At 41.0% G+C, this 23,983-nt stretch overlaps 1 protein-coding gene across 7 annotated transcripts in view; it reads left to right on the top strand.

The window, feature by feature from the left end:
* adgrb2 (adhesion G protein-coupled receptor B2) overlaps positions 1-23,983 on the top strand; it is a 268,441-nt gene that overhangs the window by 188,785 nt on the left and 55,673 nt on the right. For all 7 annotated transcript variants that reach the window (XM_071204889.1, XM_071204887.1, XM_071204888.1 and 4 more), the window contains exon 16: positions 11,141-11,267. In XM_071204889.1, coding sequence (XP_071060990.1) covers positions 11,141-11,267 — 127 coding nt within the window. The remainder of the gene's footprint in view (positions 1-11,140; positions 11,268-23,983) is intronic.

The raw sequence follows: 23,983 nt of genomic DNA, 5'->3' as shown, positions 1-23,983 counted from the left end.
CCTAACAGGCCCATATGTCGACACCATCTGCCCATCCAAATTGCTGCGCCCGCCATGCCTCCCTGTCTTCCCCCCTATGTGCCTGACTACTCTCATTCAGTGGCCTTGCCGGCGCCAATACGTACTGATATGTTTAGCTCGCATAAAAGTTTTACAAGTTTTGAAAACAGGAGCTCAGGTTATTGGAAGCACAGAAGGTTACCCTGAATAAAAAATGTACACGTGTTCTGAGCATGTCTGTGGGAAGACATTTCTACCTTGAATCTTGATTGGGTTATTTCTCCAAAGCGTCTCTCTTTCATGTTTCTGCCATACCTCAATAACTCTCACTCTCCTCCATGGGAAATGATGATGTTCTGCCTGCGTGTTAGCTGACCTTGCCTCTGGCATCTCCGCGCTCTGACCCTCACTCCAATTCCGTATGGGATGCCTGTCTGAAGCCCCACTGATATACACCAACTCAATGTACAGTGCAGTACTTGTGTTATGTCTTTTGCATTATACATTGTATATATACCATACTCACATGTGCTACACTGATTATAGCTGCTGCTTTTTGAATCAGGACAAACCGATGTATGCTGGCATTCATGAAATATACAATGCACTATGCATTATATATTTAATTTCAAATAAGCTTAGAAGCAACACACGGACAAAGCTCAAATGCATTATAGGCAGACAACTGAGCAATCTCCCTTGAAAGCATGCTTAATTTAGTGTTTCTTTTATTATCTTTTCTTTTTAATGACTGTTTTTAAATGCCTTTGTCTGAATGTTTTTCATTTTTGTAATGCATCTTGAATTGCCTTGTGTTGAAAGATGCTATATAAATAAACGTGCCTTGCCTTAACAATATTCCAGTAGTTAGATACGAACACATACCATTTAGATGGATGCATGACAGTAAGCCTTTTAAGGGGTGAGGGTCACTTAATCCTATCTCTAATCCACATTGGTCTTCTGCTTGATCGGGGATCAGCGGTTAAAGACCTGGGAACCCCACCCTGCCCCCACCGCCATACAGTAATAACAGCCTGGTGTGCAGCACATGTACCTTTAACGTCCCTGATCTGACACGGTAGATTGACGCTTGCTCCGGGCTCCGACTGATCTGGCACTGCTATTGGCTTTGGCACCGAGAAAGATTTCAACCTTAAATAAAAAGTCAAAGGAATATTTCATCTGTACACAGCCAAGCACTAGCTGGACACAAATCTGGCCAAAATGTCATCACATTCATTTCACAAAAAGGCATAGCGTCAAGGTCTGACCTTAGCCAAGTGTATGATACTTTTATCATTCTTGTGGCAGCGTAATGGCCATGTATATGCCATCGATAACTCCTGTGTAGTAAACAAGCCGATAAATGAATGAAGAGAATACCCTACATAAATTCAGTGTGCGTTTTTCACCCTCTTGAATACTTAATAATCCACTTAGTATCTATGGTAGTAGTAGTATGTATGGTAGTAGCGAGAAATGTAGCCTCAAGACAGCATGAGATGAGAAACCTACAGCCTAGCACCAGATTCACTTGACCTGTCAATTTGGTATAGAAAAATGCATGAATGCTATACAGACAGTGTTATCCCTGGGGTTACAGCATACAGTTCAGCCTTAAAATAGCATATACCCGTATAACAAGTACATTATACAAGACCAACTAAAATGTGCTAACATATTCAATTATGTCTCTATTGTAATGTTATGTTTAAAGTGTTAGTTGGCCTTTGTCTCTCCCTATCTGAAATAGCTTCAACTTTCTTGTTACTTGTGTATATTTCCTCTGTGTCGTCAAAGAGACACGCTCGGAAACGTCCACACACTTAATGGCACAGACACCATAAGGAGGGAGGGGGGGGGGGCGGGGGGTGTGGATGGCTGACAGGGCTTGCTCCACTTTCCCATCTGACAGAGCAGAGGGGATCAAGACCGTGTCAAACAGCGAGCGAGGGAGTCGGCCAGTAGGGCTTATGAGGGCTCTGCCTCCACTGGGCGTTACAGACGTGGACCGGCTCTCCGCTCATTCCCCTTCACAACAGTCCTTGGAGAGCGCCTTCACGTGGTAGCTTCGATTCTCAGGGCACAATACTCGGGTTCTTGTTCAGGACAGTTAGCTTAAGGGCACTTTGGCTGCTTTAAATAGCTGTAGAGATCAGATCTAAGCAGTCAGATCTGAACTTTCGATATGATTTATTTCTGCTACCGGACTCTACGGATGAGTGTGGGCTGCTTGCTCTTAGGAAAAGTTCTCCTTTCTTGATTGGGTGATGAGGTTATGTGTAAAGCACCAAAGGGTTGTTAGGTTAGACTTTTTTTTTACGTCATGCATTATGTGTATTGATTGCGTCATCATGTGACCGGGGGAGTGGAATGGTTTACTGTATATTACTGTACAGCCAGGGATAGTTTTAGAACTGCCTCTTCTTCCCCTGGGTGATGTTAGGCATTTGTAGTGGCATTTGTAGTGGCATGGTAGTAGCATTTGAAGCTTAGATTAGAAGTAGAGAAAAAAGAAGTCTTCTGTTGGAATATATCGCCTTCTTGTTGTTGGACATTAACAGTTTTTGAACAACTGGGTAAGTAACATCTAACTCCCCTTTTAAAATCTATTCCCTGTCATTTCGAGGCTGTTTTGTTAAGATCTCCCGCCTGAATCAGCGCAGCAATTTCTCGCTTACAAGATCATGTAACCTGAGTTAAGTGCTCTATTTGCCTTATGCTTAGCTTGTTGACTCGCACATTATCCTCCTTTTGTGTGTGCACCTGCAAGTAGGCTGAGAGGGCACTGGGTAAGTGCTTTGTGAAATTCAGAGATGTCCCATGGGCCCGAAGTGTGCTCGTTGAGCCCCTGACGAGAGGAAAAAACAATTTTACGAGATATAATACAAAAAAACCAAAAACATGGGTTGCAAAAAAACAACATAATAAAATCCCTTTCAGAGATCATGATTAATAATCCATTTTCTGCAGGAGCTACTTCTTTCTTCTTAGCCATGCCGTGTCACTGGAAATGCAGGCAGTCAGGACGGCAGGCCTTTATGGCTGTAGCTGAAATCTGTATCTGTGCTTTTCCTGTTTGCTCACTAACTTGCACACCAGGAAGAAAGATAATCCTAGCAAAGAAGCTTATAAATTAGCCCACGGCCATGCCAGAGAGCAGATCGGGGAGGTGGAGGTCAATAACAAAGCATCCTCGCACGAGAATGAAAGAAGCATGTTTTTACAACATAGTCACGACATGAGCTACAAGAGAGACAAGTAAGATTAAGCAAGGACAGTTCTTTTTATATATTAAATATCTATTCAAGTTGCATTTAGAAATAAATGATTATTGCTGAGTTACTTTTGTAAAGTGCTACCGTACTCTGCTTTACACATAAGTGTTCATATCTCTGGCCTTGTGAAAACTAATTAATTCTCGTTTTTTTATATATACATTTTATACAGCCACAATCATTATGAATGTATTCTGGTGAGAGAAAACCTTTTATTTGTTTCCAGAATCATTCCATAACACATGGGACATCAATACATATTTCATGTTTGAGTTACCACTAAAAGTATAACATTTCAAATCTTAAGCAGTACGGTTTTGCACATAAACTTCACAGCAAGCCTCATATAATCTCACAGCATGTTCTTGTGGTTATAAACCCCGTCTTTACATCAGTTAGTTGAACGGAGGAAAGCTTAGATGTTACAGAGTTAATATCTGGGTCAAATACATGTATGCATGCAGGCACAAACATGCAGTGAAATGCAGACACAAGCCTACATTGTGGCGAGTACTGTGTCAATGTGGGATGGTCAGCACTGCATAATAGGTGCTATGAAAGGTTGAGCAAGTACAGATGATTTTTATCATGTGAGGATTTGCTTCAATGCTTTCCAGCTGCATTGAGTAAAAGGCCAATGTGCGCTGACTCTGGTGAATGCGCATTCTGGCTCCCTGGCGGGCGGGGATGCAAATACCAGAATGTATTCCATCAACTGGAACATTTTGTCACACTCTTTCCATTTTTTATTTCCGAGGTGTCAATCAGGAAACTATATTCCTTATTCCTCTATTCAACAGTGCAATCTGTTAAAGCGAGTCTAATAAGGTCACTGATTCAATTATTGAGAGATGAAAAAACGTACATTTGGGCACTATCGGATGCCTCCGTTAGGCTGTGTTTTGACATTCATTTTCAAAAGATGGACTGAGATTTAGTTATTAACAATTGTTACTTTAAGAATTATAATTTCAAAAATGAAAAGAAAAAACAGTGTTTCTTTTGTATCATTTGAAACATGATAATTCATCTTCAGCAAATCAAGCAGATAGAAGTATGACAAATTACATTCTTTGGCTTAATTAAAACCGTTGCATTTCACAGACAGCCGAGCCACCATATGACCAGTGTGGGTGTGAATCTTTACGTATCTATTTAAGTGTACTGTACAGGGATAGCAAGTAATACTGTACCTCATGGCTCAAACTCAATCACCTTAAAAGTGTTGGAAGATAATGAAAAGGATGCTTATATATAAACCTTGTTCAGAGTTTCTCACTCATTTGTTTCTGGTTACATCTCTGCTCTTGAAGGTCTGATGTAAATAGGCCTTTTTGGACAGCAGTCATTTTGACCTGTCTTCCATTAAAAGTATTAACAGCTCTGTTCCTATCAAGCGCTTATAGTTCATGACAGAGTCACATCAGAGCCACTATGCACAATAGAATACAAGCATAAATGTGAGCAAACTGGAGCCGAATGTTAATGTTATGCATGCGTGACTGTGCGATATTAAATGTAGGAACTATAGACTTCAGAGTTATAAAGCTACTCATCACCCCCACCTTAACACTGTATCTGGAAATGTTTAATAAAATAAAGGTCTACCAGGCAAACTAAGAAAAAGCATCATTTTGGGTGTACCAAATATGTGTTATTTTTGCATTCTTACATTTCCTTTTAACGCTTAATTTTAGAGAAAAGATGGAGAAATGTTTTTATATATTTAAAACATGACCGAGCATACTATTGCCGTAGTGTGCCATTGATGCTGGTGGTAGGCTTTAACCATTGCAGCTGTGTCCACTTGAGGCCACTTACCTCCATGATCCTTACAATCCCTCTCTACTACAACAAGCCCTCTCATTTCCAATAGCCCTTTCTGTATATGACTCAGTAGCTCTCTGTTTCAATGTGTGTCACTATCTCTCATTCTGTATTAGACATTGACTAGCCACAGTTCTCTTTTTTAAAGCATATCAAAACATCAGGGAGTACATGCAGCAAATTGCTTAATGGCTTCACACTATCATGCACTGCATATTCAGCTTGATACCTCTAACTTCTAAAGACATAACAGCAGATTGACTTGAAAGTGCATTCTATGTAATGAGGATAGGTTTTGTGATTTACATGCTTTTGATTTCTATCAATGTGTGAAATGCTGTTGTCATCCCTCAATGCCTTCATCTCTTTGCATGTATTCCTGTTTGCTTTATCCACACATTTTTTTATCTTTCTTCTGTGTAATAGCTTTTACTGCCTGCCCTTCTGGCCACTGATGACACAACTACACACAAATCTGATGGCACATTTTACCAGCAATAAGCAATGGACAGAGTGTGCAATTTTACTACTAAACTGTATTTTTTGGCCGCGGTCGTCTCATGAATCAGTTTTGACAGTGTTTGCCAGCAGCTGAAATTAGCTGATAATGTTAATCCCTATTACATCAGACAGCTATGTAGAACAACATTTTCAAATACTTAACAGTGACAACACTTTAAACGTTGCCTAAATGCAGCACTTCAGCTCCTATCATAAGGCTTCGTGTCTGTATGTGTCCCTCTACCTTACAGATATCACGTCATCTTTGCTAGTTTGGATGAGAAACATTGGCCCCATATTTGATGTGCTAGGATGGAGGGTAGCTTTTACAGTGACTTTATCTCCATGCAGCTCAAATCCCTGCATCAAGCCCGTCAACTTAAGAATTCAAAGCATGTTTAACCTTTTTTTTTTTTTCTAAACAGGGTGCAATTGGCTTTCATAGCATTGCCCTTTCGGTCAAGGGTTGGTGCCAATTCGTTCTCAGTGGATACAAAAGGTCACTTTATGCTGTTGCTCAGGAAGTATTTTTCTTAACAGTTGCAACATCTTTCTACAAACGGTTAGCAAACCAATTGGACAGTATATTTGTAGGCAAACTGTTGAAGTATGATGCTTTAGCACTGTATTACAGCATCATGAATAATTCTAATTGGTGGATTGCTATGGCACACTCATTCATGTTTCCACTGGATGAATTTGTACATATTCGACCACTAACATGGTCCTCGGGTCAAATCTAAATATGTCCAATATTTTTGCACAAGGACCAAATAGACTACCTGCAAAACGTATGATATTCACCTCAAGCCCAGCTGTGCTTTGTGTTTGATGCTAATTAGCTAGTTGTATAATGCTAAGATGACAAAATATATTAGGAAAATCAATAGCAGCAGGAGTTGAAATCAAAGAAGCAGCTGCTTAACTTCTTCATAAACCAACTGGCGTGAAGTTTTTGAATAATGACTAGGCAAGGCAAGGCAAGTCAGGTTTATTTATAGAGCACCTTTTAACATAAGGCAATTCAAAGTGCTTTACAAAAAATGAAAGACATTAAGAAAATGGCATTTAAAATCAGTCATTAAAAAGAAAAGATAATAAAATAAACATTAAAAGAAAAAATACATGGATAAAAGTTAAAGTGCAGTCTAAGATATGAATAGTTCAATTAAAAGCAGCGACAAAAAGAAAAGTCTTCAGCCTGGATTTAAAAGTAGTAAGAGTTGCAGCGGACCTGCAGGTTTCTGGGAGTTTGTTCCAGTCCCTGAAGACCTGAGAGATCTGGATGGTTCATCATTTAGCAGGAGGTCAGAAATGTATTTTGCGCCTAAACCATTCAAAGCTTTATAAACCCGCAGCAGTATTTTGAAATCTATTCTTTGACACACAGGAAGCCAGTGTAAAGACTTCAGAACAGGAGTGATGTGGTCCACTTTCTTAGTGTTAGTGAGGACTCGTGCAGCAGGACTAAGTAAATGACATTGAAAAGCATACAGAACCAGAGTAAATAAGTGAAATGTTACAACTTTATGCTTCATTCAAACTTGTCACAGCACTGGTCAGCCTTTCTAGCGTATGATTAGTTTCAACTTTGTTGGCTCATTATGCTGTAGCCTATGTAGCATGAAAGAATAGTGGAATTGACAAGCTAGCTAATTACCTAGCGGGTTATTTAGCTAGTTTGCTAATTTCGATTTCCTGCCACTCTGAACTATGACAAGCTACAACTAAAGCTAAACAATTGACACTATCACATAATTTCTTTACTTGTCAAATGACCAAAGAAAACCTTTAAATGTTCCTTATCTCTTTGCTAAAATGATGGACATGTCAAAAATCACACCTTTTTAAATAAGAAGCATTTTAGCTTTTTTAATGGTAGCCGGTTAGCATGCCAACATTAGCATTAATCTCAGAACCCTGCTGTTCTTCAGTACAGCCTCGCAGAGCAAATACAATGCCTGTAGACCCTCATTCATGTTGAATCTATATATTTGATTATGGCTCTGGTCGATCAGGCCAACCTTTGTAATCCCCAGGTGCACTGAGGGATAACTACCTGTCAAAATAAAAACCAACTCTAGCATCCATAAAATAAAACCTTACTTTTTGTCAAAGTCAAAACCAAACAACAGATGTGTCGAATAATGCAATGCCAGCAAACGTGATGGTGTTAAACACATTTACCCATCTCAGCATTTGTTTGGATGATGCCACATTGATATCTTTCGGTATACATTTGGGATCCCTGGGCTATACATATAGTTGCTCACCTGTTTATACATCTGGGTTCTGTTTTCCATGATAAGAGTAGTCGGCAGCAACTCCCGGCTAATTCAACTAAAACAAAAACTCATAACAAAAGTTATGTCCTTTTCATCTTTCCTTGCCAGCTTGCCACTGATACTTTTTTACTAATAAAGCCCAGCTGGGTCTGCAGCAGTCGTGTGTATCAGAAAGCGTTGTCTGCAATATCAAAGATCCAACTTTGTGAGTGCAATATAACTATATAAAAGTCAAAGCTGACATTTTGCTGAAAGACATCAATAATGAAACCCAGCAAGATAAGGGTCAATTGTTGTTTGAAATTCAGCAGCTAAACAAAGAGGTCAGAGATTAGTTGTATTTCTGGTGTTATCTTTAGCCACCCCCCTGCTGTGAGCTGTCAGACTGTTTTTCATTATCCAAACTTCCTGTTTGCTGTCAGACTGACATTGACTACTTGATGTGTCCGTCCTTGTTTCATGTAGTTAGATCATTTGTGTGAATAAACAAGTGACGTGCATACTTTCAAATGTGCATTTTCCGTATTTTACATCAATCAACATGCATAAGCTTGTAGAAGCAGCTGGGACTCCCAGCAGCTTCTACTGAAGCCTTCAGAGTAAATCGCCAGAACGCCGACACCTCCTCATCTCCACCGCTCCCATGTTTTATTTTGCGTTGCCATAAGTTAGTCTCTCTGCGTGTGTGCGCTGGGCTAATGCTAATGCTAATAATGCTAATGCGAGGATAATAAAATGGCGGCTTCACAAAACGTTTTGGGAGTTTTACAGGGCGTGGTTTGCAATCCGCCCAGCCAATCAGAAATAGGAACCTTTTTCTCCCACGAAAGTTCCTGCTCTCTAGCAAAGGTGGTAAAAAGTTTTTTTTGGTGTGAACGCAACATTTCGGAACTATATCAGAACTAAAGTGGGAAAAGTACTGCGGTGTGAACGCGCCTATTCAGTACATTATTTATTTTTGATCACTGTATGAATCATTGTAAGCTCAATTGATTCCACATGTATGTGTTTTTAGAAAAATACAGTACATCTTACCTGAAAAACCTTAATGTACACAACTTGGAAGATTTATTTAAATAGTTAACAAGTGCATGTATTCTCTCATTCACCTTCTTTGACGCACAAAGAAACACACACATCTGCGCACCATTTTGCTTCCTGTCAAGATGTCTGCTCTGACTCAATTTCGGGTCTTTGAAGTGTCACAGTGCAGTTGATGATCATCAGGGAACTGTCCTCATATCTCATTACTGACATTGTGAAGTGAGTGTGTTTGTGTGTGTGCATTTCTTCACAGTCAGATATACCTTTAAGAATGAATGTTGACTGTCTTGTCATCTAATGTCACCCTGATTGTGTTTGAGTGGCCTGTCATAGTAGAAGTATAGTATTGAGTGATGCATTGGGTTGTGCTCTGGTAAAATGTTGTCAATGTTATTTTAACATTTTGATGGCGTTATTTGATCGACAGTAGAATAAACCACATTATGAATATATATGTTGTCAAGATGAAAAGTAAGTACTTGTTCATTTGATATATATTTATGATTTTTGATAAGATAAGAGGTACTTTATTGATCTTAGATGACAAGTTAAAATCAGACTTCTTAAAATAATAAAAGCGCAAAAGTCAGAAATTAGTTAATTTTGAATTTGAACTTTGAATACAGAGTAGAGAAAAAAGGATTAAAATGTCTTTCCATGACAAGTTTTTTTAATCTTCTCTTTTTTATGTATTTATTTTGGAAAAATTGTATTATATATTTATCCTTGTTGGGTTTTCCAATATGAAAGGTACACTTAGCCACATAATAGTGCAGCTCAAGTTTTTTGTATTCTTTTTTAGATGTTATGTCTTGTTATTTCTCAAGTTACAGTAGACACACAAAACAGCTTATCATTTCTCAGAGTGAAACTGTCACCAAATTCTTTCCCTCAAGATGTAAGTGGTCCTCAAATATGCACTATTCACCAAATCCAATATATTTTCAGTATACAATATTAGCAAGGCAACCCAATAGTTTGAAGTCCATATTTAGTTAGTTACTTTTCTCTCTATCAACAGTGTTGTTGTCAAAGTGCTGATGGTCATTGCTACAGTATCAGCTTGAGAGGAGATGATTAAGGTCTTACTCATTGATTAGTGGGGAAAGAACCAGTGCACCGTATCGTCTGCAATAGGACACAGTCTACTATATATATAGGCAATAACTAAATTAACAAATGTATGACACAAAACAAAATCACTTAAAAAATGTTGGTTTAATGTAACACCTCCTCCGTCTCTAAACTGAGTCCCACCCACTTCAAACCAGAAGGAACAAAATGAATTGCAGAAGTCACTCATTTGATATACCCAAAACAATTATGTCAGAAATAGTGTGTTTTTAGGATCTCCTTACATATTGTAAAACGATGAGTTATTGTTGCCTCTGTGCCGATGTCTCATTGAGCTTTGGCCCAAACAGGACACCTGTGTAGCTGCTCTAAATGCACCTCTCCCACACTGTGTCTATCTATCTGGTATCTAGAATAGTGTATCCAGGGTTAAACATAAGGTTAATGTGTAGTTTGAGCTGCCAGGGTAATTAGAGCAGTTGGAATCGTATTGATCGACCTCTACTCTCAACCTCCTATTGAGTGCATAAAAAGGGAAGTGGAAGGGAGGGGGGAAATAAAGGGAGGCCGTGTGGGGTAATAAAGTGTACAAGGTTGCATGTGATTCTAGGCAGTGTTTTACCCAGAAAGGTGTTGCGTGTCAAAGCAATTGACCATTTAGTGCAGAACAATCCCCATCCACCGTTTAAGCTGCACTAGTCTTTTGTTAAATGTTAGCTGATGCAACCTTGGCATCAAGGCCTCAAGTCTCTTAGAATTTTCTTCCAAGAGTTGGAATAGAGAAAAGACAAGAACAAAGATGAGAAAGAAAGTGTTTAGGGTGCCAAACACGGACTTAAGAACAAGTGAGGTGACATTGGCTTCTAATACCAGCGGAGTAAAAGAGCCTGTCAGTGAGTTGGCGTGCGTGTGGCCATGACTGCATATTAAACCTACAGTGAATGGGTGAACTTGGTAACCTTGATGCGCTGAAACTTTATGTTCCTCTTTCACCCCTTCTTTGTATTGGAATGTCCTATGGACGTGTTTTGGTCATTTGACAGCTTGTTCTGTGTGTATTTTTCTCACAGTCGCTGTTTATGTCCCCTGTGCCACTCCCCCCCCCCCCCCTCTTCTCCCCACCTCCAGGGAAGCTGGCGCAGAAAACTGGGGCACAGAAGGCTGCCAAACGCTCGCGTCAACCACTGTCCACACCAAATGCCTCTGCAGCAGGATATCCACCTACGCCGTGTTAGCGCAGCAAGCTAAAGACCCGGTGAGTCACCTATGCAAAGCCTGTTACTCTGTGGCACTCGGGGGGGCAAACAATGCTACTACCAGGGGCCAGGTCAGTAAGCGGTTGACTTGAGCGGTTGACTCTTCCATGTGATGGGAGAGAGACAAGGCGTCAACAGAAAAAGAAAGACATATTATTATGCCTGTGTGATTGTGCTGGCATGCAGCGCATAAACCTGTGCTTCTATACATAGTTCACGTGGCTTGCAATGTGTGTTTGACATGATTTAAAGAAGGCTTTTTAGTAGTTCAGGGTAATGCCTGTTCTGATAAATTGACCCTTTCTGCTGTATTTATTTTGTGCTAATGGACATCCAAAGTCCTGACAGCTCACCTTCCTCTCACAGCCTCCCTCTTCATCCAACAGACTCACATTAATTCATTGTAAAACATCCCACATAGTCACCTATTTATTTCTGTTGTATACACACATAAACCAATTTAATATTAATAACCACTTTCTTGTTCGCTTTTTTTCCCTCTGATATATTTTCCATTGCTATTTTCAGTTTTCTCTTCCTCCTTTCATTAACCTTCTCTTCACCTCGTTAACACTTGCAGTTGTTATTCCTACTTATGCCGCAGCTCAAAGCTGCTGTGGTCACAAAATGTTCCCTTGAGCTTTGGCTGTTTATTTCTCTCCTTGTGTGCATGATACTAATACCAATGAGAATAGTGATTGCTTGAAATGATGAGTGTTATGGCCTCGCACGGCTTAGTACGGTATAGCTAGGCCTTGGTAGGCCAGGCTCACTTTATGCTGCGTTTCCATTACAGTTTAGGAACTGGGGTAGTAACTATAGTAACGCAGTGTAGGTGGAGCCGTGACGTCATCTTGAATGCGAAACACAAAACCAACATCAGCCGTTAGCTGTTAGCACTCAAGCTCAAAGCTCCTCAAATCTGTTCAGAAACTAGACAAAAGTGAAACAAGTACAAACCACAGACTGTCTGTGTCATGGCGAATACAGTCGCTGGTTTATTTATGTCTGCAGGCCGTTGTTGTGAGTGTGGACGATCGGAGCATATACAACGTTAGCTTAGCCAATCTCCATTCAGTAAACACGCATTTAAAAAAAGGTTTTTCGCCTGCCGTCTGTCTGCAGACTTGTCAAAGCATTAATTCATGGTTTTTACTAACCGGTATCAGTATGTTGTTACTTCGGCATCATTTTGAAACGTGCATTACAATTCAATCATGGTAAAATATGTTAATGTTTTTGTAGTTGCCACTGCCAGCGATTCTCTCACTAGTTTAGCATACTCAGCCCGGTTGTTGACCCGGAAAGAACCTCGATTTTGGAGAGCCAGAAAAAACTGTGAAAAAGTACCCGCTAGCCGGAACTACCCCTAGTGGGAACGCAACCACAAACGGGCCGGGCACGGCACACTTAAACCGCGCTCCGCGCTGTAGTGGAAATGCGCCATTAGATGGTGTTTGGTAAAACTGTTGTTACACACTTGAATCTACGAGTAGTTTTTTGGAGGAGAATTTCTCTCTTTTTTTAAGGGTGAAAAATTGGAGCCAGCTAAGCAGATACCAAGTAAGCACTGCAGGGTAACTTCAGGTGTCACAGAAATTGAAAGTGATGGGGAGGAATGGAGGATTTTGGGAAGGAAATGTTCAACCAAACAGAGAAGGCAGTCAGCTGTCAGGGAAAACGAAGAGAGAGAGAAGGGAAAAATGCACTTATTAATAATGCATTAACAACCAGTGTAGCTCAAATAAAGAGCTGTGGGCTTATGTGGATATCTATCCCTGTGTAACCTTTAAGTGTAAAACATTGTCTCCATAATAGCACTCAGCGTCTTCCCCTTTCGCTGTTACATTACTGTGAAAAATGTCCTTATACGCTCTGCATTAAATATGAAAATGGTCATGTAGTGGACTGGAGATTCTGAACTTAGACACACAGTCACATGGTTAATCAAATGTCCCTATAGGTTTATGAATAGATAGGTTTTTAATTATTTCTGATTTAGTTTGATTAGTTCTGCTGGTTAGATAGCTGTAATACTACGATACCCATGAATGTTAGATGCCGTTGATATGGTGAAGAAGTCTGTCTTCACTGAAGCAAATCTAAAACTTAATTATTGCAGTTGCCGACAAAACATGGTGTAATAGTTGCCAATGTTCATTTAAGCTCCAGATGTCATAACCTTTAGCTTCTGATTTGTGCACATGACAGAAATGATAGTGTTACGATGTGTGAAGCAGGTAGGACCTTTACGTGAAATTCCTTTATTTCAAGGCTATAAGGACAATGACAGAACAGAACACTCACCGTGGACAAGCCAATACACAAGACGAACCGACAAAGACAGACAGAAAAACCAGAACTTAAATACACACAAGACTAATCACACAAACAAGACACAGGTGAGGAGGGAGGAGAAAACACAGGGGCCACAGGTGAACACAATCGGGTAATCAGACACACCAGGGAAACTAACGACAGGGAACCACAGACAGATCTAAACAAGACAAAACACAACGCACACAGAAAACCAAAAACAGATATAGACAAGACACCATAAAGACAGATCGTGACAGATAGCTTCAAATGTGGATATTTCGCACTAGAAATGCACTGTAAGATTCATTGTTATTTGAAACATTTATATTTGCATTGGCATATACAGCTTTATCAAAGATCCTGACGGTAATTTAAAACCTCAGAAATAGAAATGGACTTTTGTCGGAATAAATAGTGGATACTTGCTGTGTCAAATAAGTTGGTATATATATATTGCAACAACAAAAAAAGAGCCAAAAAGCGAGAGGTTACACTTTATGGTTGGATCCAAGTGGCAGCTGCTTGACTGTTCATTTGGGTGGATTAAGTAATTTAAGCCATCCAAATGTGGATTTGCTTGTGCTCTTTCTGTTAAGTGTTTTTGAGTTCCTTTTTGAAGCACTATAAACTTGATTATTATTATTAAGTATGTTGCTGAAAAGTGTTGAATATACTTTTTAGCTTGATGATATAAACCTCCAATATTCAGATGGCATGTAAGTCTAGCGATCTGTACACTATGTTGTACAAAGCATTTCCCCTCCCTTTTTATTAAGTGTAAAACAAGGTCATGGCCTTCAGGTGGGTAAATGTGGTTAATCATTATTCTGTCCCTCAAAGCCTGAATTACTTCACAGGGGTCTGCAACCTATTACAAAGCTTGGGGAACCTTAATTCCCATTAAATGGAATAAAACAAAGGTTGCGACCTATAAGCTGAGTTGGTGGTTCCAGCCGCTATTTCTTGTTCCTGTAACTCCTCTTTAAAATGAACAGTATTGACTTGTGCTGTTTCCACAGCAAGCAGGTCGAGCCGTGTTTAGTGAAAGAGGGCTGGGAGGGAAAGCACATTGACATTTGTGATATCTGTGAAGAGTATGCCATTAGTGATTCACCATGCAGCCCCCCAGTTCCACCATTAGACCAAGTGCTGAGGACCGGAAGGTATGGGTCAGTGTGCTTGTGCCCCTGGCTCTCAGACAGGAGTGTTTGTGGCCAGCACTGAGTGCACTTTGTTGCTTTAGGGTCCTCTAGAGTTAGCTTTTTATTCCAGCGGAGATTAGATATTATAAAAGAGGAGGGAGAGACTGATTGAATTTGGCAAAACGTGAAAAACCAGCCTCATCCAGACATGCACGCACAGACATCTAAGTATAGATGTTTGTATGTTCATTCGCCCTCGCACACACAAGCGTGCATGCACACACAAAAAAACGTCACGCAGACACTCAAACACACACTCGGATGTGCTGTGTCCAGGCTGTGTGGCTGTTAGAGGAGAGCTGAGTATCAGCAGCCCAGCTCTGACAGCTTATCCTGGGCCACAGCGCTGGAGACAGGAGGGGGTTGAGGATTAACCTCCATGTTTAATAGAAAAGGGAGGGGGGGGGAGAAAGAGATGGAGGGATTTAGAAGCAGTGCTGCCATTACAGGCCGTTTACAGTGGAGCAAGGAATAGCCAGCTAATCCTGTTTACTTTTTATAGCCTCTGAGATGTCTCTGTGTGTGTGTGTGTGTGTGTGTGTGTGTGTGTGTGTGTGTGTGTGTGTGTGTGTGTGTGTGTGTGTGTGTGTGTGTGTGTGTGTGTGTGTGTGTGTGTGTGTGTGTGTGTGTGTGTGTGTGTGTGTGTGTGTGTGTGTGGAGAGACCTTTACTATCAGACACAAGGCAGAGGTTGTTACTTTAGAGAGAGGGGGGGGAGAGAAAGGAGAGTTGATGGAGGGATATCATGGAGCCATACAATAAACCAAGCCACTTAATTCCCAGAATGACTGCAGAGGGAACACAAACCCTACCGAAATGTTTGGACTCATTGCCCCTGCAGCCCTGATTGGGGTCATGGGATTTGGAGTGGAAGGAGGTATTGGCTTTTTAAAAGTCAGCTTAACATTATGTGCCTCAAGTTAATCAAGTGAGTTACACCTCTTTGGTTCAGTTGTGTCAGCACATAGGGCTGCTGGGCTATTTGTTTTTGACATCGAAATTGAACATAGTTTGCTTGTGCCTCCCTTAAACATTGTTAAGCTAAAGTGGGATTCATGGCTTGTGCTTGCCTAAGCAGGATACCAGACATTCAAACGAGAAGGTCAGTGGTTCAAACAGCACCTGAGACCTTGATGCAGTCAGTGTGGATGAGTACACAAACATACTGACACACATTGGCTAGAGGGAGAGCGAGTACCTTTTGCATAACTCATTTATAAGGCAATTACTGCATCAAAGCAGGAACACAATTTGAAGTGATCTCTTCTTCTGCTGTTAAACATCTTCTTTTACTGTACCTGCCGGGCTGCTTTTGGTCCAATCATTCTCATGATTGGACCAAATGATTGGGTTTACTCTAGTCTGTTTCCTCCACTGTCATTAGCACTCACCGGCACCCAATCAGAATGAAAATATCTCCCATCATTTAGAATTAATGGCTATTTTCTGATTTGACTGTGGAAGGACGAGGGCAATGATGGAAGCGCTACAGGTTGGCAGCTCAAATGTTCACTTATTATAACTTAACACGAAATGTCATTTAAAAAAATAAGGCCTGCCTTAGATGGAGCCAGACTACAAGGTTACAGTATGCACATATCTTGCACTTGTCAACTGTAATTAAAAGATGAGGGTTGCTAAAATGTTTGAGGGGACTGCATGGAATTGCATTAGAATCTGTGGCTCCCTCATCGCATTAATTGAAGGTTAGTTACTGGCAAGGGAGATGATAAACAGCTGAAATGATTTAGTGTTGTTTCTCTGGCTGGAGACGCATAATGGCTGAACGTTGGCGTGACAGATTTATTTTGTAATTAGATTGTTTAAAACTGATCAGAAGGTGTTGTTTTGGCTGTGGTGACCTTTTTGACACAGTATAGCTGTTTCCAAATATACACAGTTTTCTTGAGGTTACCTCAGTTAAAATGTTTTAAAGGTCACTTATTAAGCAAAATCTACTTTTTCATGTCTCCTCTACATCAACATGTGTCCCCTCTGTGTAAAGAGACTCTGAACGTTTCAGGAAAAAAGATTCGCTCTCTTTTTGTCCTGATCCATTTCTATAAAAACCTGTCTGAAAATGAGCTGATCAGATTTTGGCCAGGTTATGATGTCATAACGATTTTTTGGCTTGTGTAACCATTAGCCAATCACCAACCAAGGTAACCCCCCCCCACCTTTTTTGATTTTGATATACTTTGTTAATCCCCGTGGGGAAATTGTTTCTCTTTGACCCATCCCTCACTTCTCTCTTGGATGTTGTCAAGCACCTGCGGCCGACAAACTGCACCTCAGACAGCATTCCCTCTCGCCTTCTCAGAGATGTTTTTGATTCAGTTGGAGCAAGTATTCTATTAGTCATAAACACCTCTCTTATCTCAGGTTGCATCCCAGCTGCCTTCAAACATGCTGTGGTCAAGCCACTGCTAAAAAAGAAAAATCTCGACCCCTCAATTCCCGCAAATGTTAGGCCCATCTCCCAGCTACATTTTTTATCCAAAGCCCTGGAGCGAGTAGTCTACGCCCAGCTGCAGTCTTTTTTAATCTCACATGGAATCCATGAAAAGTTTCAGTCTGGCTTCAAACCAATGCACAGCACTGAAACAGCCCTTTTAAGAGTTTTTAACGATCTGCTCCTAGCCGCCGACTCAGGTAGCCCAGCTGTCCTGGTGCTATTAGACCTAACAGCTGCCTTCGACACAGTGGACCATAGCATCCTGTTGTCACGGCTTGAACAGTCCGCTGGCATCACAGGCTCTGCCCTTGCATGGTTCAGGTCCTACCTGACAGACCGCAGTTTTTCAGTGCAGCTAGGTGCCTTCTCCTCTGCAAAGGCCCCTCTTACTTGTGGGGTTCCCCAAGGCTCTATCCTGGGCCCCATCCACTTTTTATTGTATATACTGCCCCTAGGTTCAATCCTCAGAAAACGTAACATTCCCTTCCACTGCTACGCTGACGATGTTCAGATTTATCTGCCTCTCAAAGGAAATGACAAACACTCACTACAGCAGTTGATGGATTGCCTGACAGAAATGAAGTCCTGGCTGAGCAGAAATGTTCTTAACCTCAACGAGAGCAAGACTGAGGTCATCTTTTTTGGACCCCAACCTCCAGCCTCTTCTGTTGACATTCTGGGTCCTCTTAAAACAAACATCCTCCCCTCGGTCATGAATCTTGGAGTGACTTTTACTAACACTTTTAAATTCGACAAGCAGGTCAGCAGTGCAATCCTGATTTTTTAAATTAAGAGTATTGGCCAAAAACAAGTCTTTTTTATCTTTCAAAGACCTGGAGAGAGTTATCAACGCCTTTGTGACCTCGAGACTCGATTATTGCAACGCTCTATAGGTGGGTATGGACCAGGCCTCAATTAAACGCTTGCAGCTAGTGCAGAACGCAGCGGCACGTCTCCTCACTGGCCACAAAAAGCGTGACCACATCACCCCAATTCTGGCCTCATTGCACTGGCTTCCAATTCGGTTTCGAATTGATTTTAAAATCTTTTTATTTAAGGTAATGCTCTTTTCAAAAGCAAAAAAGACACCAGAGCCTGTTTTAGATATTGTAACTACGCAAGGAACAAAACTTGAAGTTGTTGCCTGTTACAAATACCTGGGTATCTGGCTTGATTATTGTCTCTCTTTTAAACTTCATGTAAATAACCTGCTAAAAAAACTGAGGGTTAGGCTAGGGTTCTTTTTCAGAAACAAGTCCTGTTTCTCGCTTGAGGCCAGGAAAAGGCTAGTCACTGTGACCTTTTTACCTGTGCTGGACTATGGGGATCTGGTCTATATGAATGCACCTGCCAATTGCCTGGTCAAGTTAGATGCTGCGTATCACAGTGCACTGAGATTTGTGACAAACTGTAAAGCATTAACCCATCACTGTACCCTGTATGCAAGGGCTGGTTTGCTTTCACTAACTGTACGGAGGCTCAGTCACTGGTACATTTTTATATACAAAGCCATGTTAGGGAAACTTCCATCTTATATCTGCTCCCTGATCTCTCGGAGAATTGTAAGTGGCTACTGCCTGAGATCGAATGCTGTGGTTTTATTAAATGTGCCAACCGCTAGGACTGTCTTAGGGAAGACAGCTTTTAGATGCGCAGCTCCTCTGTCTTGGAATAGTCTGCAAATTAAATGGAAACTGAACAATCTGGTGCCACTAAATGTTTTTAAAGCTCGGTTGGATGCTAGTCAATCAGAAGCTATTGGTACCTGTTTATGTGGATGATTATGTACATGATGCTGTATGATGTCCTTTTGTTGTTCTGTTGATGCTTTTATGTTTCATGTGGAACTACTTGAACAGGTCTCCCTTGGAAAAGAGATCAATGATCTCAATGGGATTTATCTGTATAAATAAAGGTTTGCAATTTGTTTTTAAAGCACTAAATGGGCTGGCTCTGGCCTATATAGCTGAACTCCTCCAGCGCTACACCCCAGCTGCTACTGGTAGTGCCTAAAACCAGGCTAAAAACCAGAGGGCACCGAGCCTTCGCGGCGGCTGGCCCTAGGCTCTGGAACACTCTGCCCCTCCATGTGAGGTCGGCCCAGACCCTAGGGGTTTTTAAATCAAAACTAAAAACTCACTTCTTCACCCTGGCCTTCTAATCATAGCAGAGCACGACTCATGACACTTCCCTGTGTTTGATTTTTATATGTGCTGTTGTAATTTATTGTCTTCTGTTTACATTGGTAGTAATGTGTTATTTATTATCTGCATGTGCAGCACTTTGGCTCGACCGAAAATCGTTTTTAAATTTGCTATAGAAATCAAATTTGATTTGATTTGATCCTAGTGTTAGGAGCAGTGGGCTGCCATTTTTTGAACGGTGCCCGGGGAGCAGTGTAGGGAACGGTGCCTTGCTCAGGGACACCTTGGTAGCACTTGGTCTTGCCGGGACTTGAACTGGTGACCTTCCAGTTACCAAGCCAAGTCCCTATCTACTTCGGAGTGTTTCCTTGTTTTCATCTAAAGTAACAGACAGAGAATCAGCACTTTTGAAACAGGGCTGAAACAGAGGGGATTATGGGTAATGCTGCAATGATCTGTTTGGTATTTCGAGCAAAACACTTCAGGGACATGTTTTGTATATATCTGAGACCTATAATGTATTGATGAAAAACAGTATAATAGGGGACCTTTAAGATGTGTTTGAGCCAACAAGGTCTGTTTAAGCACATCAATGAGCAGTAAATAACTTCAATAAGTTGTAAAAAAAAAATAGCTAAGGATCAGGCGAGCACTTGATATGATGACTTTACATTTTTAAATCAGTATATGTCAGCTCTACAAGTTGTCATTCAGTGCCAGGAGACTTATGGTTTCGTCTTGAGGCAACTGAAACCTGAGTCTGTCAAGGTAAACCTTTTACGATCTGCTGAATGGATGCAGGTAAAGCATATCGCAGGCAGTATTTACTTGGTGCCATGGCAGCAAAACAGATATCTGAATAGCAGGAACACAAGATTAGCAAGATGTGGAGTTTTACATCGCAGCAGTGGCGCAGTCTGCATTTGTATACTGTGTGTAAGCCTTTCACCTGTGTGGGGACCAAAGGAGTACATGACTGCTGATTTTTTAAAACGCCATCCTTCTCATATCTCAAGAATTACTCAGCATTTCATAAACATTTTCTCAGTCAAGCTATGAGACACACTGCATCACAAACATATATACTGCAGAATGAAACCCCACAATTGTATGGCCAATGAAAACAGCCAACTTGAAAATGATATATAGATTCAAGACATCTGAAGAATAATAATAATATAGCATTTGGAGTCTGAGAGTGGCCTCATTAGAAAACATATTGTTCTTGTGTGCAAATGTCTTAAGTCGAAAGAACCAGTGATATCTTCTTATAGCATTAATAATAACTTACAGACTCACAAGAGGAAATGTCTCTGGGCTCAGTTTAAAGTCAGGATTATCTATTAGAATACATCCTTTAAACATACTAGACTGTGTTTACCTGTTCCCGACATGGACCCCTTGGGACTAGAAATGCACATTATATATCAGGACAAATATATTATTATTATATCTACACACTCAGATAGAGGAAGACAACGTGATTGCTATTTTTCGTCACATCTCAACTGTTTACGTTTTTTTGTCAGGGGTTGTCATTTAGGATTAGCTAACTCAGAGCTATGAATTATTAAACATTACATCCATCTTTGCTCACTAAATCATACCCTGAACTGGGGAACATTATACTTGCTTTACACAATAATGTTAGCAATGTCATGGGAGGATGTTAGCATGACAATATTAGCATTGAGCATGGCAGCTTTACAGAGCTGCTACTATTGCTGTAGACCAGGGGTCAATTTCAACGCGGGCCACATTCGCATTATGGTTGCACTCAAAGGGCCGGTTGTAACTTCAAGACTATATAAATATACATATATAAATGTTTGATATATAAAATAACGTACTATATTCCATTATTGCCTCTGCATTGGATTATTATCGGATAGGGTAATAACTTCATAATTAACTACGTCTGAAAGCAGAAGTCTAGGGCAAATAATTGCAAGTATCTTAAGTGAGAATGTCACAAAATAAATGTTAAAAAGTGACATTTGGGGAAAAAAGTCAAATTTTGAAAAAAAAAAGATCAAATTCTGAGAAAAAAGTCAAATTTGAGATGCATTGTGGGACATTTAGTTTATGGGCAACGTGCTTCTGTAAATCGGCCTGTAACCGTATAATAAACATTCTATTTTTTGCAAGCTCTTGTGGGGCCGCATGAAGTGAAGTCACGGGCCGGATTTGGCCCCCGGGCCTTGAGTTTGACAGCCCTGCTGTAGACTCTTATTTTACTCATGACCAAAATCAATTTCCCTGACCTTTTAAAACTGGACTTTTTAACATAAATATCACTTTTGTATAGCCTAAGGGACTACTGTACAACAACTAAACTACACCACATGAAAAAGTAATACAATGCGAGATGTCTTTTGTTAGTCCTCCTATCCTACTACTTAAATAGATGGAGCATTGTGCTGTGTTCTGTGATCGCAGCACTGTACATCTTCATGATCTCTTTTCAGTTAAGAAGGGAATTTAAGAGTTAATGGGAAATCATTACGGAGGTACAGATGGTCCTGGAGTGAAAGAGGAGAATTGGAGAGACCCACTGCTGGGTAGTGAGTGAGAGGTTAAGGGGAGGAAGTAAGAGGAAGAATGGGAGAGGGGAGGGAGGGAGGAGGCTGGTTGCAAGATAGGTAGGAGTGGAGGGAGGAGGAGTGTCAGTGAGAGGAGATAAGTAGGTTAAACTTCCCGAGCTGAAAATAGCTATCTTCTCCATCACATGGTAGCCAAGCTGCCCAGGGGAGCCCAGCCATACACAGCAGAGCCTGAGCACACTCTTTCTAATCTGTCCTCTCTCTCTCTCTCTGTGTGTTTTTTCTCTTCTCACACACATACTGCAAAGCACACTCACAAAACACACCCACATACCCCATCCTTCTGTAATATAATATCACTATACCTATTCAGAGCAGGGCATTTGTGTGACACGAGAGGTTTCTCAATACTCTAATTGCCCCTCCTCGACTCCTATCCTCAATACTTAGTCCCGCCCACAGGACATGCGACCCGAGGAGGGAAACCGAGGAGAGAGGAGGGGAAGCAGCAGGCGGTTAGAGAAATGAGAAATCCTCTCCTCTGAGCGGTCATTTTAAAGAGACGTCCATTAATGATGACAGGAGGCAGAGCAGCCCTCTGTCTAATGGACAGATGTGTTCATGACCACTTATATATTTACTTTTAATTCATTGATAGTGTGGTATAATGAGACAATAACAGGCTACAGATGCGGACACACATATATTTATATAAATATATACAATTTCAGAATCAAACGAGTATGAGAGCACTCTCATAATAACGTAACACAATCAGAGACTGGATATAGCCCCCCCCCCCCTCTCTCTCTCTGGTCGCTGAAATGGGGAATTGAAATTACGGGCCAAAAGTTGTATTTACGAACTATTAAAAGTAAGCAGAGGACACCAAACCAACTGAGACCCGTCTGTCCGCCGCATCTACGCACTGTACAACACACACACCTACACACTGTACCACACACACACCTACACACTGTACCACACACACCTACACACTGTACCACACACACACCTACACACTGTACAACACACACACCTACACACTGTACCACACACTCCTACAGCTCCTAAAGCATAATCAGGCTACAGCCGTTGTGTATTTTATTATGTGAAGCACTAAATGGTCTTAGAAAAATATGGACTCTTTGTAGATATCTACTAAACTACAGCAAATACAGAGAGTAGGCCTGTTATACTGAGTGATATATATTTTACACACTGCTCTGCTTTCTGCACGGACCTCACAGCTGTTCTCACTGTAAAGTTTAAACATCGCGTTGCGATGAGAGCAGTTTCTACAATAATATCCAGGGGATGCATGCAGAGCTGTCATTGGCTGAGATAAGTCCGGCCGTGCGTCACGCCTCCACCGTTCCCGGAAATGCATCCGCGGAGGAGCCGTGGAGGAACCATCAGTGTCTCCTCGGTTAGAGCTCCTCCAGAGAGCCTCCTCGATGCTCGGTCCTCGAAGTGCATTTAGAGAAATGAGATGTCCTTCAACATGGCGCGCTGAAATCCGTTTCCGGGTCACTACCGGAGGACCGAGGAGTCGAGGAGGGGAAATTAGAGTATTGAGAAACCTCTACTGTAGCCTCAGGCCTGATGTGTTGAATCGTGTCTCGGTTTCCTTTATTACTTTTCATTCCTTCCTTTGTAGCGCCCTTCCACATTATGACATTAGATGCTTCATAATCATCACGCACACATAACCTAACCATACCAATTAAGAAAAACCCTTTCAATCTAATTGACATAATGCAAAGCTGAGGGACATTTTAAGGAGGTACGTATATTGAGTGGGTTACCAATCAGAGTGAAACTAAAAGAGAGAAAAGAAGAAAAGAAAAGGTGTGTAAGACAGTGTGTGCGTGTCCTTCCCTATGCCGCTTTCATGTCTGATCTGTCAAAAAACACCAATGCATACGTTTTCTTTGACCTTGCTCTGTACACAATATCAAACACACTGACTGTGTTGTCTTCCACTCTCTTCATAAGCCTTTCCTTTTTCCTGGAACTGATGCTTGTCATCTTATGAGGTGGTTTTGATGAT

Source organism: Pseudochaenichthys georgianus, chromosome 11 (assembly GCF_902827115.2).
Source record: "Pseudochaenichthys georgianus chromosome 11, fPseGeo1.2, whole genome shotgun sequence".
NCBI lineage: Eukaryota > Metazoa > Chordata > Actinopteri > Perciformes > Channichthyidae > Pseudochaenichthys > Pseudochaenichthys georgianus.
Note: the sequence above shows the minus strand (reverse complement) of the source record. Positions and strands in the feature narration are given on the sequence as shown.